This window comes from Lithobates pipiens, unplaced genomic scaffold (assembly GCF_037356315.1).
Source record: "Lithobates pipiens isolate NorthernLeopardFrog02 unplaced genomic scaffold, aLitPip1_a1.2 Scaffold_13, whole genome shotgun sequence".
Classification (NCBI taxonomy): domain Eukaryota; kingdom Metazoa; phylum Chordata; class Amphibia; order Anura; family Ranidae; genus Lithobates; species Lithobates pipiens.
The window spans coordinates 85493601-85511050 of NW_027507718.1; the positions used below are offsets into that span (position 1 = coordinate 85493601).

Below are 17450 nucleotides of genomic sequence, written 5' to 3' on the forward strand. Positions count from 1 at the left end.
AAATGACTAATACAAGAGAATGTTGTAAATCATGCAGTAAAAATTTCCTCTGCAAACATAACAAAATACCATTCTATAAAAATGATAAGTGCACAATATAAAAACCCATTTCCGTCACAGATAAAAGAATGTTTCACATTATAGACATGTGCGTCATCAATAAATTTGTTTTGTTTCTTTCCGTTCCGTATTAGCCGTTAATTCCTATTTCGTAATTCATGTCCAAAATTCAATTTGGATTTGTGCAAAATACAAATTTTCGTTAGGTTTGTTAACTTTCCATAACAATTACAGACATTCATTATGATGAATTTATCATTATGAGAGGCTCCCACTATCCCTGTGCTATGCTCATTTTGAGGGGCTCCCACCATCCCTGTGCTGTGCTCATTATGAGGGGCTCCCACCATCCCTGTGCTGTGCTCATTATGAGGGGCTCCCACCATCCCTGTGCTGTGCTCATTATGAGGGGCTCCCACCATCCATGTGCTGTGCTGACTTCCTGGGTTTTTAACTTCATCATAACGAATAATCATAATTAATGAACATTCTTATTTTGTCCGATTCTGAATCTCCCATCGACTACCAGTACCAGTCTCCCACTCCCATATTAAAAAAGGTCATTTTCCCAACCCTCCCTCCGTTGTAACAGAATTTGGATCCGAAATTCGTCAACTAAATTTTGTACCAAATTCGGAAGCATAGCAATTCGTATTTCGGATCCTCCCGAATGTACGAATTTATGGAAATTCGTATAAATTTTTGATTAGTTTGAAACTAATCGCACATGTCTATTACATTACTAAAAGGGAGCGGCAAGGGACACAGTACCTTGAAAGGGTATTCATACCCCTTAAAACATTCCACATTTTGTCACTTTACAACCAAAAACGTAAATGTATTTTTTTGAGGTTTTATGTGGTAGACCAAAACTAATGCTGCGTATACACGACTGGACTTTCCGGCAGACTAGGTCCAAAGGGGAATCAGGCCATCAGACAGTCCGATCATGTGTGGGCTAATCCAATCGTTTTTCATAAAAAAAAATCAGACGGACCTAGAAATAGAACATGTTTCAATTCTGTCTGACGGGCTCAATTCCTATTGGGAAAACCATTCGTCTGTATGCTGGTCCGACGAACCAAATACAACGCAAGGGAAGCTATTGGCTATTGAACTTCCTTTTTTAGTCCCGTCTTACGTTATTACGTTCACAACGAACGGACTTAGTCCGTTCGTGTGTGGCCAAGTCCGTTAGTTTGGAAGTCCGTCGGGAAGACCGTCAGACCTAGTCTGCCGGAAAGTCCGGTCGTGTGTACGTGGCGTTAGTGGCACATAATTGTGAAGTGGAAGGAAAATGATGAATGGTTTTCAAAATTATTTACAAATAAATATGTGAAAAGTGTAGTGTGCATTTGTATTCAGCCCCCCTGAGTCAATACTTTGTAGAACCATATTTTGCTTCAATTACAGCTGCAAGTCTTTTTGGAGATGTCTCTATCAGCTTTGCACATCTAGAGGGTGACATTTTTCTTTGCAAAATAGCTCAAGCTCTGTCAGATTGGATGGAGAGCATCTGGGAACAGCAATTTTCAAGTCTTGCCACAGATTCTCAATTAGATTTAGGTCTGGACTTTGACTGGGCCATTCTAACACATGAATATGTTCTGATCTAAACCATTCCATTGTAGCTCTGGCTGTATGTTTATGGTCGTTATCCTGCTGGAAGGTGAACCTCCACCCCAGTCTCAAGTCTTTTGAAGACTCTAACAGGTTTTCTTCTAAGGTTGCCCTGTATTTGGCTCCATCCATCTTCCTATCAACTCTGACCAGCTTCCCTGTCCCTGCTAAAGAAAAGCATCCCCACAACGTGATGCTGCCACCACCACGTTTCACAGTGGGGATGGTGTGTTCAGGGTGATGTGCAGTGTTAGTTTTCCGCCACACATAGCATTTTGCTTTTAGGCTAAAAAGTTAAATTTAGATCTCATCTACAAGATCCTCAACTGATGGTGCAGAGTACCAACCCTTGTTAACAAATACACACCCACAACTTCAAATCTATGCTGGAGATGTAATTCCGAACCTGGCTTACATACCCACATATGGTGGTCCTGTCCCATAATCCAAAAGTACTGGCGGGAAGTCCACAACATAACATCAAAGATAACTTCTCTTACCTTGCACTTTGTCCCTGTGCAACTATTACTACATCACACCACACTACCCAGGCGGCTATACTTTAAATCCCTGACAATGCACTTGCTGAACGCAGCTAAACTATGCATCCCAGTCTTATGGGGTAAATCCTGGGCTCCTTCAACCAAAGACTGGTTCCTGAGAATCAATACAATTGCCAAAATGGAACAACTTATAGCCATCTCACATGAAAACATTACCAAACATAATACCCGATGGGCCTGCTGGTCCCACTTCAAAACCACCCCAGAATACACACACATCATGCAAATACGCGCTAGCTAATAAGACTCCTTACCACATCCCTCCAACATCCCCATAACACTCTTCCATATACTAAACACACAGAGGAGATGGGGGGAATGGGTCGAAGTCCGGGGCCAGATAGGAGGCAAATGCCCCCCCCCCCCCGACTCGACCAATTCCACCCTCTCATTCCCCAGCTGTACTCATCCTATACCCATCCTAACACCCCCCCCTATAAACCCAACTTCTATGCACAAATGAGAAAATTCCCCACCCCACCCCCCATCTTCCCCCACACAACCAATGGAATCAACCAAGACAACCAGCTGGACTGGTGGCCGTGACTGTTACACAAAACACAAGACACACACAGTTGTCTTAACCAAGGTCAGATAAATATCTACCCTGCCTCCCCACAAAAGCACCAAAGACCTATACAGCACATTTCATTAAACCAGTTCACAGCCCAAGACTATAATACCCCACAGGTATGCACCCTCTCATAAATCTGGCAAACCCACCACATGGAAAATCTAAACCTCAACCCGGATCACAATAGGTCCCATAATATAACCCCCTCATGTAAACACCACCATATGCTATGATGTCACCACAGTTGATGTTCTTGTTTTCTTACTGGGAAAATGTAAAACTTGTGTACATCTTCAATCCATTGGACTCATGTATCTACTGTTATATTTGGATATTTTGTACAACTATCCTTGCTTATCTTCAATAACAATTTTAATGGGAAAAAAAAAAATAGATCTCATCTGACCAGAGCACCTTCTTCCGCATGTTTGCTGTGTCCCCCACATGGCTTCTCGCAAACTGAAAATGGGACTTCTTATGGGTATCTTTCAACAATGGCTTTCTTTTGGCCACTCTTCCATAAAGGCCAGATTTGTGGAGTGCAAGACTAAAGCTCTCCTGTAGACAGATTCTCCCACCTGAGCTGTGGATCTCTGCAGCTCCTCCAAAGTTACCATGGACCTCTTGGCTGCTTCTCTGATTAATGCTCTCCTTGTCAGCCTGTCAGTTTAGGGGATGGCCATGTCTTGGTAGACTTGCAGTTGTGCCATACTCTTTCCATTTTTGGATGATGGATTGAACAGTGCTCTGTGAGATGTTCAAAGCTTGGGATTTTTTTTTATAACCTAGCCCTGCTTTCAACTTCTCCACAACTTTATTCCTGACCTGACTGGTGTGTTCCCTGGCCTTTGTGATGCTTCACTAAGGTTCTCTAACAAACCTCTGAGGGCTTCACAGATCAGCTGTATACTGAGAATAAATTGCACACAGGTGGCTCCTGAAGGCAATTGGCTCCACTAGATTTTAGTTAGGGGTATCAGAGTAAAGGGGGTTAAGTACAAATGCACGCCACACTTTTCATATATTTTTCTTTGTAAAGAAATTTAAAACCATTTATAATTTTCCTTCCCCTTCACAATTATGTGCCACTTTGTGTTGGTCTATAACAATAAAATACATTTACGTTTTTGGTTATAACATGACAAAATGTGGAAAATTTCAAGGAGTGTGAATACTTTTTCCAAGCACTGTAAATATTAATCTTAAGAGCCTAAATCAATGTGTATCATTGTGCATGTATAATATAAAGACAATCTTAAAAGTCTTTATTACCTGCATGCTGAGGGATTCTGCAGAGAGTTGGCAACATAGCTTGTATGCGAGTGACTTTTAATTTGCGTCCTCCAAGCAGTATGGCTTATGTTTTAGTTTATTGGACTGATAATCTAAGGATATTAATTTATATGGATCCTCCTGCTGAATATGTTTCTATCAGTCTAATGCCGCGTACGCACAACCGGACTTTCTGGCAGAAAAGGTCAGACGGAACGATTCCATCGGACAATCCGCTCGTGTGTGGGCTTCATCTGACTTTTTTTTCCAAAATTCTGAAGGACCTAGAAATAGTATGTTTCCAATCTTTCCATTCGTCTGTATGGTGTTCCGACGGACCAAAAACTATGCATGCTCTGAAGCAAGTAAGAGATGGAAGCGCTCGGTCTGGTAAAATTAGTGTTCATAATTGAGCTAGCACATTCCTCACGTTGCAAATTCTGTTATCGTTTAATGCAGCGCATTATTGTCTTCTTTATAATGTCAGAAGAACAAAGTTTTTTTTGCTGCTCATATTCACACAGAGTTCTCACAAACAGATTTCTGGATTATTTCTCCTGATCTCATGAATAATATTGTATTTTTTAAAAGCCCAATCTCCATAATAATGTTTACAATTTTTTTTTAGAATCATCTTTTATTATTTTTGACTTCATCAAGATCTTTTTTTAGGATTATTTAAAAAATATTTTCTAGTGATCTCCATATTTTTTGTTATTTTTTTGTGTGTCAAGTTACCACAATAACATTAATGTTTTTTTTTTTTTTTTTGTGTCAAGTTACCACAATAACATTATATATATATTTTTTTGGAACCCCAAGGAGGTTGGTGTCTCTTGTTAATTTGACATTGTCTTTTAGAAATGTATTTGAATAAAAACACATAGGCAAGTATTTTCAGAAAATAAAATATCCATTTATTCTGGTTAACAAAATAAAGATGCAACACTGGGGACATTTTTGGAATATGTGAAGCCTTTTGGGCCCAGGGCACATATCAAGTCTGTGGAAAAGAAAATTGGGATCTTGAGGAGTCCATATCATAGGGAGCAACAATCTGGTCCAGGAATCCCAGAGATCAAGACCAGCAGCAGATGACATATATGTCCCCAGACTGTGGTACTACACCAGCCAGCGTCTTCTGTCAGACCAGACTGAACCCAGGTCATCACTTTCTTCCCTGGAGGCTGTGGTTCTGGTGGTGGACTTGTGGCAGGAGAAGGAGGAGGAGGGGCTTGCTCAGATATCTGGCTGGTCTCAGTTAGCTGGCCCCTCAGCCCTTTCTGAAAGGCATCAGAAATAATTCTCTCCAATTCTAGAATTCTGGTGGCTATATAGCAGCCATAGGCCTCTTCGGGTCGAGGGGGCTCCTGAGGACATTCGTAGCTTCCCTAATGAGGTGCCCTGATGGCATGGCCTCCTCCTGGCTGTCACTGGGCCCGACCTCTTCCTGCCTGCCACTTTTCACACCTCCTGGGTGACCTCATCCTGTGTATAAAAAAGGGACATAGTTTTAGTTTTTAGTTCATCAATCACACACAATTTTCAGCTCATGACTGGCAAATTCAATGTCAATACATATAAAAGAGTATCATTCTGACCCCAGCATTTTTTCAAGCTGGTGACAAACATTTTTGGCCACTACTGTCAATTGATATGTATAGTAAAGAAAAACTGTGCTGGACCAAAAAATTAAACAAAATCTATAAGCCGCAAAACTACGTGAGATACACACAATACGACATAAATATAAAGAAAGATTATAAATAAATTAAAATTAAAATTAAAAATATAACAACACCACAAAAAAAGTGAAAACGTGATTCTTCAATGCCTATAATGAATCCTGTGAGAGAAAGGCATTTCCAAACTGAAACAATCCATGCTACAAAGTATCCATATAATAGAGTGTCCGTACATAATCCTGTGAAGAAAAATCAATACATTCCTGTGATATATTATTCAATAGTTCAAAGAATTTCCACAGTTCTTGATAGTTGAATGGTCAAAGCCAGTGCTTTTCACAATAGTAGTGACCTTAATAAGTGCGTCCCACCACCGAATGAGTGAAATAAGCGCTTACCAGATTGCAATGCTTTAATGCTTATAGCTGTTACCCAGTCTAGGTCTTTTCTTCAGGTGATATGCCGAACCATCCAGTTCTTGTTTCACAAGAGTGGCCCCCCGGTCTGGATTCAATCCCAATATTCTTCCACTAGCAGTGGACAAAATACAGCTCTGGATAATGGTGGGGTTTTGCTTGAAAAAAAGAAAGGTGGAACGACTATAGGTAAAACCCGCAGGGTATTTATTAAAAAATTTGCTAGGTAATATACACTAGCTCAAGTTAAAAACAGAGAATAAGAAAAAATGTATATAAACACAATAAGCCCAAGCAAAGCACAAACTCTACAACGAGTGTGTACACGCAACATGGCTTCAAAACGGTCGGCTGGTCAGAACGAAATTAACAGAATGCACTGAAGAACAGCAAGGCCTGTGAAGAGCGAGCTGAAAATCAGCAACGAGCGGACAAGAAGGCACTGAATTAAGAAATGCAAACTGACTACACGCACTGAAAAGCAGATATAAACCCCACAAGCACAAACTGGACAAACCAGTTAAACTATCTGAAAAAACACGAGTCTGAAAAGTGTGAATCGTCTCTCACCAAACTTCTGCTAACACGAGATAAACACAAAATTAGCAGAAGGGGCCCAAAGGGTGGTGCACTCACAATTGAACTTCAGTTTTATAGTCTCGTCGGACCTGGTGTATGCCACCGCATTCTAGACGGTCGGACTTTGGTGCGAGCGTGTGTAGGCAAGTCCATTTCGGCGGAACTCAGACGGAACTTCATCGAAAAGTCCTTCGGAGTTCAGTCTGATGAGAAGTCCACTCGTGTACGTGGCATAAGAGTTTGAAGATATCAGAAACACCTGGAGCTATGGCCAAAATAAAAAATGACACCATTACCATTAACACAGTGTTTTTTGTTTCTCTGAATCCCCCCCATAACACAGTTATATTATCTGTTGAACTTGCCAGTACGTCTGTGAATTTTCAGCTTTCTATAACAAACCAAGCTGTACAGTAAAAGTTGCAGCTAGAGAGTCAAGGCAAACCATTTAACACTGCTTGTACTGGTCAGATTTTAATTAATTATGTAAAACCTTTATCACAAAAGGAAACAAAAAATGCTGTAACTCCTTAAAAAGTAAATGTAGATAGAATAGATGAGTGAGTGTAGCGACCCCAGACAGGCGGGAAGTTTGTTATAGTTCTGGGATTGATGGATGTTTATGTACAGCCACCTGTACAACTCAATGATGAGGCTGCGGCTGTATGCATACCTCACAGCTTTCTGAGATAGGAAAGGACACCTTTTTCACGATGACCACCGACCCCGAGCGATCATGACCAGGAGACACAGATCAGGGACAAGTGTATGTAAACACACACTTCCCTATGCTGTTCTGATAGTAGTGACAGATTGTGTGTTCCTTTTAGTTAAGAACCACGTTCCGTCACTTCCTCTAGTCAGTCTCCTCCCCCTTCAGTTAGAGTCAGCTCCCAGGGAACACAGTTAACCCCCTGATCTCCCCCTAGTGTTAACCCCTTCACTACCAGTGACATTTTTACAGTAATCAATGCATTTTTATAGCATTGATCGTTGTATTAATGCCAGTGGTCCCCAAAATGTGTCAAAATAGTTTGATGTGTTCGCCATAATGTCACAGTCATGATAAAAATCGCAGATCGCCGCCATTACTAGTAAAAAAATAAAAATAATATCCCCTATCTTGTAGACGCTATAACTTTTGTGCAAACAAATCAATGTACGCTTATTGAGATTTTTTTAACCAAAAATATGTAGAAGAATATATATCGGCCTAAAATGTGAAAAAATTTGCTTTAAAAAAAAAAATGGGGATATTTATTATAGCAAAAAGTACAAAATAATGCGCTTTTTTCAAAATTGTCTCTCTTTTTTTGTTTATAGAGCAAAAGCGCTCCCGCCCATTTAAACGGAGCATGCGCGCGATCGTGTCCATGAAGCCCTGTACCTTTAGTGGCGGCATGTCACGGAGACACCGCTCGCCACCGAGGGGGGTGAACGGTCTTGAGCATGGCTGTTTACCACGTGATCAGCCATGATGAAGTCACGGCCGATCACAGATGGTACCTCCCCACTTTGCACAGCGCATGCGTGTGAGCACGCTGCACATGCATGCTGGTGGCAGCATGTTCCCGGGAACACTGCTCGTCACCGACGCTGGTAAACAGCCATTGGCCGGTTTACCATGTGATCAGCTGTGATTCTTTCACGCTCGATCACTAAATAGAAACATAGAGTGGTAACGAGATGTTACCAGGTTCTCCTCCGCACACACTGATCGTGTGTGAGAAGGAGAATGCGGTAACATCTCATTACGGCTTACAGTGTACACCAACACACACTGATTGCCCCCCTAATAAAGAGGACCTGTCACCACCCATCAAAGTACCTGTCACCACCCATCAAAGTACCTGTCACCACTCATCAAAGTACCTGTCATCACCCATTAAAGTACCAGTCACAGTTAATCTGAGTACCTGTCACACACAGTCCATCTGAGTACCCGTCACAGTTCATCCGGGTACCTGTCACAGTTCATCTGAGTACCCGAGTACCTGTCACAGTTCATCTAAGTACCTGAGTACCTGTCACAGTTCACCTGAGCACCCAAGTACCTGTCACAGTTCATCTGAGTACCCGAGTACCCGTCACAGTTCATATGAGTACCTGAATACCGTCAGTATATCTGAGTACCTGAGTACCTGTCACAGTCCATCTGAGTACCCGAGTACCTGTCACAGTTCATCCAAGTACCCATCACAGTTCATCTGAGTACCCGAGTACCTGTCACAGTTCATCTGAGTACTTGTCACAGTTCATCTGAGTACACGAGTACCTGTCACAGTCCATATGAGTACCTGAATACCTGTTACAGTCCATATGAGTACTTGAGTACCTGTCACAGTACATCTGAGTACCTGGGTACCTGTCACAGTCCATCTGAGTACCTGTCACAGGTCACAGTCCATCTGAGTACCTGTCACAGTTCATATGAGTACTGAGTACCTGTCACCGCCCTTCAGAGTACCTGTCACCAGCCCATCAGAGTCCCAGAGTACCTATCTGTAGCCCACCAGAGTAGCCGAGTACCTGTCACCAGCCCATCAGAGTACCCGAGTACCTGCCTGCAGCTCATCAAGTTACCCAACTACCTATCTGCGGCCCATCAGATTACCTGAGTACCTATCTGCAGCCCATGCCTCATAGATTATACGCTGAGGTGTTTGCTTTCCAAAATGGGGTAATTTTGTGGGCAATTCAATTATCCTGGTGTTCCAGGGCCTTCAAAAGTGTAATAGGTGGTTGAGAAATGAGATGTGTCATTTATGCTCATAGAATGCCTGAAGGTACTACTTCAGTGTTGGACCAGGCTGTCTAAAAGTCTCACACATGTGGTATCACCATACTCGGGAAGAGTAGCAGAATGTATTTTGGGGTGTAATTTTTACCTTGGAATGTCTACTTTCTAAAAAGGGGTCACTTGGGGGTATTTGTACTTTCCAGACTTGTTAGTGTCTCAAGAAATGAGATACACCTGATGTACTGAAGACCTGATCAGATGTGATCAATTTTCAGCGATTGGCACCATAGTTTGTAGACTCTATAACTTTCACAAAGACCAAATAATATACACTAATTTGGGTTATTTTTACCAAAGATATGTAGCAGTATAAATTTTGGCCAAAATTTATGAAGACAAATTACTAAGTTGCTAAATTTTATGACAGAAACAAAGAAAAAGGTGTTTTTTTCACAAAAAATTTTTTATTTTTTATTTATAGCACAAAAAATAAAATACCAACTAGTGATTAAATACCACCAAAAGAAAGCCTTATTTGTGAGAAAAAAAGGACACAAATTTCATATGGGTACAGTGTTGCAGGACTGAGTAATTGTCATTCAAAGTGTGAAAGCGCCGAGACCAACATCCATTTCTTTTCTTTTATAAATATTTATTTGTTTGGCAAAATTGTAACATAGGCCACGGTGTTGTTCAAGGTGTAACCTGATAATGTATTAACAATAAATTATGAAGCCATCCTGGCTATAATACATCAACACAAATATCACACGGTGTCCATCCAGACAATTCTGAACGACTATTCCCTTAAAGATCCCTTTTCATTTTGCATAACAGTTCCCAGTTTTTAATGTTACTACTGTCATTTGCTTCGATGTGAATAACTAGCCTGAGGAGAAAGCCAAATGATGGACAAATTAATTAAGTGGTCCCTAAGATTGCATGGTCTTAGGCCCCTAATCCCTGACCATAAAATGATGAAGTTATTAACATCCAGACCTAAATTGCTTGAGTAAATCCTGGATTCTGCCTACTTCTCAGCCCAGAAAACTTAGGAATGGCCTACTATCCAGATTGTGCATTTGAATGAATCTGAAAGAGAAAATCATACAATTAAAAATTCTGGCTAGACATATATTTTGTATCTACTACTTGCACAATGGCTGACCCTTTTTAGACCAACTGGAGAGAAACCCAATGAATTAGCTGTAGTAGCAACCCCAATCCTAAAGGAATGTGATGAGAATTTGAAACCTGAGAGGTTAAGGTGCTGAAGGCATAAAGATAGCACAGCAGAAAACTGATATCTCGTCAAAAGGGACAAGTTCTGATGGATAAAAAATTAACTATTGGATGAGGGTCTGACCGACATATACCTGGCAACATGGGACAACAGGCACACTAGAGGATTGGGAGATTTACCCAGAGAGATCCACTGACCATTACCCAAAGCAAAGGTTTTTGACCTACACATAAATAGATGTAAACACTCCACTTCCAGAGATACATGTGAAGATGATGATTTATTGTGAGCTGTACACTTCCCAACTCTTAAAGCACCAAAAAGAGTAACTGAAAAGGCTGCTCTAAAAAGTAAGAGCTCATATTGAGAAAAACAAATGGCTTCCAATATCGAAAGCAGGTTAATCAGCAAATAAACTGAAATATAACGTCTTGAATCCAGATTAGGGCATGATTTCCTGAATCCTTTGAGGATCAAGCTGACCTGATAGAAGGAAGGCAAAGCTAGCAGGCCTGCAAATTTAAGAAAAATGAAACACTTGCCAATACCTTACTAACTGAGCTTTGATTGAATTAGAAAGGACACAAACGCTAACGAGATATCATGGATCAAAAAGAACACCATCTGGACCAGGCCAGCCTATATTCCAGCCATGTCTTCTGTGATACAGAATTCCTGAGATTAGCAGATATCAATCCCAAATCAAGCCCCAGAGGAATTCTGGGCAAGGGGTGCTGCACAGATCCCTCAATGGAGCCATTTCCCAGAATCTCTTGAACTGTAAACGAGATAAAGCGTCAGCTATGTTATTATGTATTCTGTATATGTGTCTTGTCAACCAGATATTGAATCTCATGCAATGTAACACTAATGCCCTGTACACACGGTCAGACATTCTGACGACAAAATCTGTCGGATTTTTTTCCGATGGAATTTGCCCCAAACTTGTTTTGCATACACACAGTCGCACAAAGTTGTCAGAAAATCCGATCGTTCAGAACGAGCTGATGTAGAACACGTATGGCAAAACTATAAAGAGGGCATTAGCCAATAGCTTTCCTCTCGTAATTTATTCTGAGTATGTGTGGCACTTTGTCCGTCGGAATTGTCTACACACGATCGGAATTTAAACGATCGGATTTTGTTGTGGGAAAATTTTAGATCCTGCTCTGAAAACTTTGTGTGTCAGAAATTCCGACGGAAAAAGTCTGATGGAGCCCACACATGATTGGATTTTCCGACAACAAGATCCGATCACACATTTTCCATCGGAAAGTCCGACCATGTGTGCAGGGCATAAGAAGCGTAACAGTTTAATAACCAGTTCAGATTTAGATGGTAGCATATTGATAGCAAAGAGTACACCTTTGTTATCTGTATACAAAGTTACTCTACGGTTCATAAACTTTTCCTTCCAGATCACTATTGAAACTATAACTGGAAATAACTCAAGGAGGACTGAGAATGTCATGCAAAATGTCTTGATGCAACCAACTTGAGTTTTGGTCTGACCTATATAGTTGTATACAAAATGCACTATTTATATTTCAAGTAGTGTTTATAGTGCTAAACCTTTCATCCAAATTCTAAATTGTTGCATTTGTAAATCTCAAAAGCCAGTGTAAAGAAATAGTAATGGTAAAAAACTTGTGGGTTAAATTAATAATTTTCTCTATGCCTACATACTTTTGCTACTAGGTGTCTCTTGTTCCCATCTAAAAAAGTTGCAAGATTAGAGAGGTTCCAAAGTGTGTATACATTCAGTTTATTGGGATGCATTTATGTAACCACACACTGCCTAAATTAGCATAGAAGCTCCTATAACTACAAGAAAGAGGTTTTTGCGTTGTTCTATGAAAGTTGAAAGTGCTACTATAAACACATGCTTTACACCTCTGCATACCCATCAATTACATTCTAACCATTAATACTAAATTCACCTGTTTTTTCCCACCTCCTGCACTCTCCTTGCTTCCTTACTTCTTATTTTGTTCTTTAAACATTCTGGCAGGCGAGTAGAAAGATCGGACTGTACAACAAATTGTTAGAATATCTGCAGTAAGCAACAGGCATTCCTAATGCTTTGATTCAGAACATTTTTCTTTGTTCTTGTTGACACAGGCTGCAAAAAAATGCCTCAAGCTACATTTCAAAAGACTTATTATTGTAATCCAAGATTTTAAGCGAATATATTTGCTAGTTCACAGCTTTTTGCAAGGCTGTATTATACAAATCATAAGCCACCTTTTTCTGTAAGAAGATGTTTTGTCTTATTAAAGAGTCAAGTGCAGTTAAACTCTTGACAGATATAAAATATTCAGGGGATACCTTACATTCCTTCTATCATTGCCAGGCACTGGGCTCAGTCGTTTCTTTGCCAGCAGTGCTTGTATGTTAGAGCCTGGGTTTATGTACAGAAGACTTATGCATAATTGACTGCCTGACTCATAAATCACTAGGGCTACCTTGCTATGCCTGAAATATTAAACAGTCTTTCATTGTTAGGTTAAACCATTAGTGCTGTTGTCTTGCCATAGTTGGATTTTCAGGTGCACAAAAAGGTAAACAGACAAGTAGAATCATCTGCAAAATTCATACATCTTTATATTGATTGGCAAGTCCACAAAGCCAGCTCAACTTTACTCCAAACTCCTTCAGCACTACATTTGACATATGTGCTGTCAAAGGATTTAGCAGAAGCTTAAATTTCTTGGTCGCCTATGCAGTATTTTAATGTGGCACCCTACATCGTTACATTACAAATTGTTCTCTCGCCAAAGCAGTGCCATTGTGCAATAGGGAGCACACCATATACAGTAATATATAATGTGATATATATTGTGAAGTATTTTACCAATCGTGTAATTTTCAACTGCTATGTCAGATTACTAATGAATGTTACGGTACTGTGTGATGCAAAGTCAATAGAGTGATGTCATACTGTTGGGGAATAAGGATGACTATAGACAGAAAGAAATTCTGCCCAATTTCAATCAGTGCTTGGCCATCCCTGTTCAACAAAAGTCTATCGTTTGACCAACTTCTGACGAACAGACAATTTGTAAAACTTTCCTTGATCAGTGATTTAAGCCACTGCTCAGTGTATTCTGACAGCAGAAGAATTCTTACATGTACATTCCTTATGTGGATGGAGGAATCTGTTGAACAGTAAAAAAAAAAAACTAACCGTGTATACCCAGGTTAAGCTTTTTGATCACCCCAGCACTTTCCCAGTTTACAGAGTCATAAATTGAAAGCTGTTGATCCACCTTAGAAGCTTGTAGTTCTGCATTCATAAGGCCAGATATTAAATGATAGTTCAACTCACTAATGAAAATCTTTGCTATGTTTGATGTGTTCAGAACAGGCCACTTTCTGCTCCTTCCTACTAAATGAAATGATTATTAGTCAATTACACATTGGCATTAGGTATAGTATTAGACCAACAATTCACAGATTTTAATTAATGATATTCAGGTTAAGGCCTCTTTCACATGGGTATTCAGATCAGGTCAACCTATCAGTTTTCAGGTCAACCTTGGAGCCCTATGGACAGGCATATGTAGACAGACTTGTGTCTGTTTACACCTGCCTACCTACGGGTCTGTCCAGGTAAAAAAAAAAGAAGAAAACTGGAAAAGGATGTAGTTCGGGCTGGACCGGGATAATGGACAGTGGGGTCCATTTACACCTTCTGCCTGTGTCCACCAGGCAGAAACTGAACAGGCATGGATGTATCATCCATCCCGTTGGGCTCTGATCAGCAGGGGATCTACTCACAAAACCTGCTGCTAATTGGAGCAGACTCCGCTCCATGTGAAAGGAGCCTAAGTAGCGGACACAGAGACCTATACCAATGATCTTATTAACCTTGGAATACTACATGTGGTAAATGTGGTAGTAAACCATAGGAATTTGATTACAGTCTACTATAGCTCAATCAGTCATTAGCTATTTCTGATTAATTGCTGTTGGTTACCACACAGTATAATCGCCTATTGTACATTCTCATATTGTTGAATAAATAACAATTCTGCTAGACATACCATGGCATTTGATCAGGAGCAACGCTCAATGTGATATCGCACCCCTGCTGATTGTTTTAAGAATATAGAGACCTCACAAATGTCTGCGAGAAATGGCAATTTAATTGTATCTAATATTATTCATGCTTTGTATAATCTCAGGATTTAAACTTATAGCAATATAATAAAAGTTAATTATATGCTATGATTTTCTATCTGATTCAAAGCTATCTTTTACAGCAAGTAATCACTTTACTAAAGGCAGCTTAGTACAACTGCAACTTTAGAATAATTTTACTAGTTCTTTAGGAAACACCAAATATTTTGAAGCATTTTCAAGCACAATTGTCGTTAAAACTACAGATCTAGCTAATCAATTCATATCTAATATTTTCAGATTTCAAATAAACTATGTGTAATGTACATCTATACCAAGATTAATACTCTGTCTGCAGAAAACACAGTGCCAATTTTTATGTCAGTATATTATGGTTTCCACAAATTGTTTATTTATTTTTTGTTAATTTTTTTTAAAGCTGTGTGCAGGTTTCCCTGTCAGAATGGTGGTGTATGTGAAAGACCAAATGCATGTTCATGCCCTGAAGGCTGGATGGGACGGCTCTGTGAAGAACGTATGTATATATCTTCTCATTCATTATAGTTGGCTAAGCCTTATCTGTTATAACTATTTGGGGAGTGTGTGTGTGTGTGTGTGGGGGGGGGGGGGGGGGGTCGACTCTGCATGTCTCTTCATTACTTCATTATAGTTGGCTAAGCCATGTCTGCTATAACAAGTGGGGGGGCTCTATACAGACTCTATCCATACACACAAAATGTGTGTGGGGCTTCTATATGTCTCTTTCTTATAGTTAGCTAAGCCATATATATTATAAAATTATAAAGTGTGCCACTCTATACATCTCTCCATTATAGTAGGCTAAACCATATTGGTTATAACAAGTTGGGGGGGGGGGGGGCTCTATACAAAGTGTATGTGTGGGGCCCCTATATGTCTCTTTATTAAAGTGGACTAAGCCATATCTGTTATTACAAGTAGGGGGAGCGCTATACAAAGATTGTATTTAGAATGGTCTCTATAAAATATTGTGTATGTGGGGCCTTTATACAGCTCTTTATTGTAGCGCTACCCCCTTGAGGGGTCGCTGGATTTAAAAAGGTTCACCATGTGTATGCAGCCAGGCCGGAGGCATTCCAGCCTGACAGCCAAGCAACCAGCATTTGTAACAGTCACTCTCAGTCAGAGAATAGTCAATGAAATTGTTTTTTTTTTGTTGTTTTTTTCTTTATTAAAGGATTTTAACTTGGATAGGTTATAGGAAAGGTCCAGGATGCCATTAATCCATTTGTACATTGAGTGATCTTGGTTGGCTAAGCATCCTTCAAGGTGCATTATTCCAAGGTGTATTATACAGGGCTGTTCCCCTCCAAACTCCATTTTTTTTGGACAGCAAGATGTTTTCTTATATTTCATCTATAGGACACCCTGTGATTGGTGTTATATCTGACTAGCTGAGACAACATAAACAAGTGTAGGACCAGGGTGCCACTACTGCATGCAAGATGATTGTAGGTGTAATATCACTACATTACTACAAAGAGATCTCTGGATCAAACTTCTACGTTTATTGGAATATGGAAAACCCCTTTTAAAGCATATTGGTGCTCAAAAACAAAATGTATTATATTGCATCTTACCAGCGCTTATTTGTGGTAGCAGCATTTCTTTCATGTGAATTAATTTTTTTACCTGGTAATTCTGCCAGTAACATGCTCTAGTCCTAGCATGATAGCATTTATTCAGATTGTATCAGGACCATAGAAACAAGATAGTACAGTGAAACCCTACCTTATCCTATTCTACATAATATAGAAGGGTGGGGTACTTTAGTCATCTGAGATATCTGAGAACAATGTAGATGTTAAGAGTCAGCATAGGCAGAGAGCACAGAAAGTTTAGCTATAAAAATTTCTGACATGATTGAAAGATATTTTTTATTTATCAAACAGGTATAACAAGCACTTTCAAAGGTTATTTAAGAGACCAAAAGGGTGCAAATATAAAAATTATATCAAATGATTTTTTGTGTCGTAAAATAAAAAAAGATGTTATACTTACCTGATGATATTGCACAGAGTAGTCCCTTGCCTTCACGTTTGAAGTCCCCCTCCGGTGCTCTCTGCTTATCCCTGCTCTGGGTGCTTCCTTAGAAAACAAGGTGCTCAGGGGGAACCCTTGCATGCATGCTCCTGAACTGGATTGTGTGTGTCTATAGACTCTCAGTGTCTCCTGTGAGACCAGGAAGTGAGAGGAGCGGTGCAGCAGCCAAGACAGCACTGGAACAGTGAGGGGAGTCAAGTAAGTCTTTAGGCATGTGGAAGAGAGGGTTGAACAGGTAGTTGGGTGTTTTTTACTGTAATACAGGAAATGCATTATGGTATAAGAAAAGTTTTGAGTTTAGAACTACTTAAAATTTTTGTTTTTGGTTTAGAGACACTTTACGTAACTGCATATACATTTTTTAAAGTAGAAATAATAAATCATTCAAAACAATGTTTTAATGCATAAAGGCAACAGATAACAAATGAGAAGTACAATAGGAGCAAAAGGTAAAACTTTAAAAGTACTGTAGCATTTCAAGGCAATATTTTCCA

The 17450-nt window shown here is 39.8% G+C and overlaps 1 protein-coding gene across 1 annotated transcript in view; it reads left to right on the plus strand.

The window, feature by feature from the left end:
* Nucleotides 1-17450, plus strand: part of SVEP1 (sushi, von Willebrand factor type A, EGF and pentraxin domain containing 1) — a 481292-nt gene that overhangs the window by 442878 nt on the left and 20964 nt on the right. Inside the window, exon 47 of the mRNA XM_077475265.1 lies at nucleotides 15314-15409. Coding sequence (XP_077331391.1) covers nucleotides 15314-15409 — 96 coding nt within the window. The remainder of the gene's footprint in view (nucleotides 1-15313; nucleotides 15410-17450) is intronic.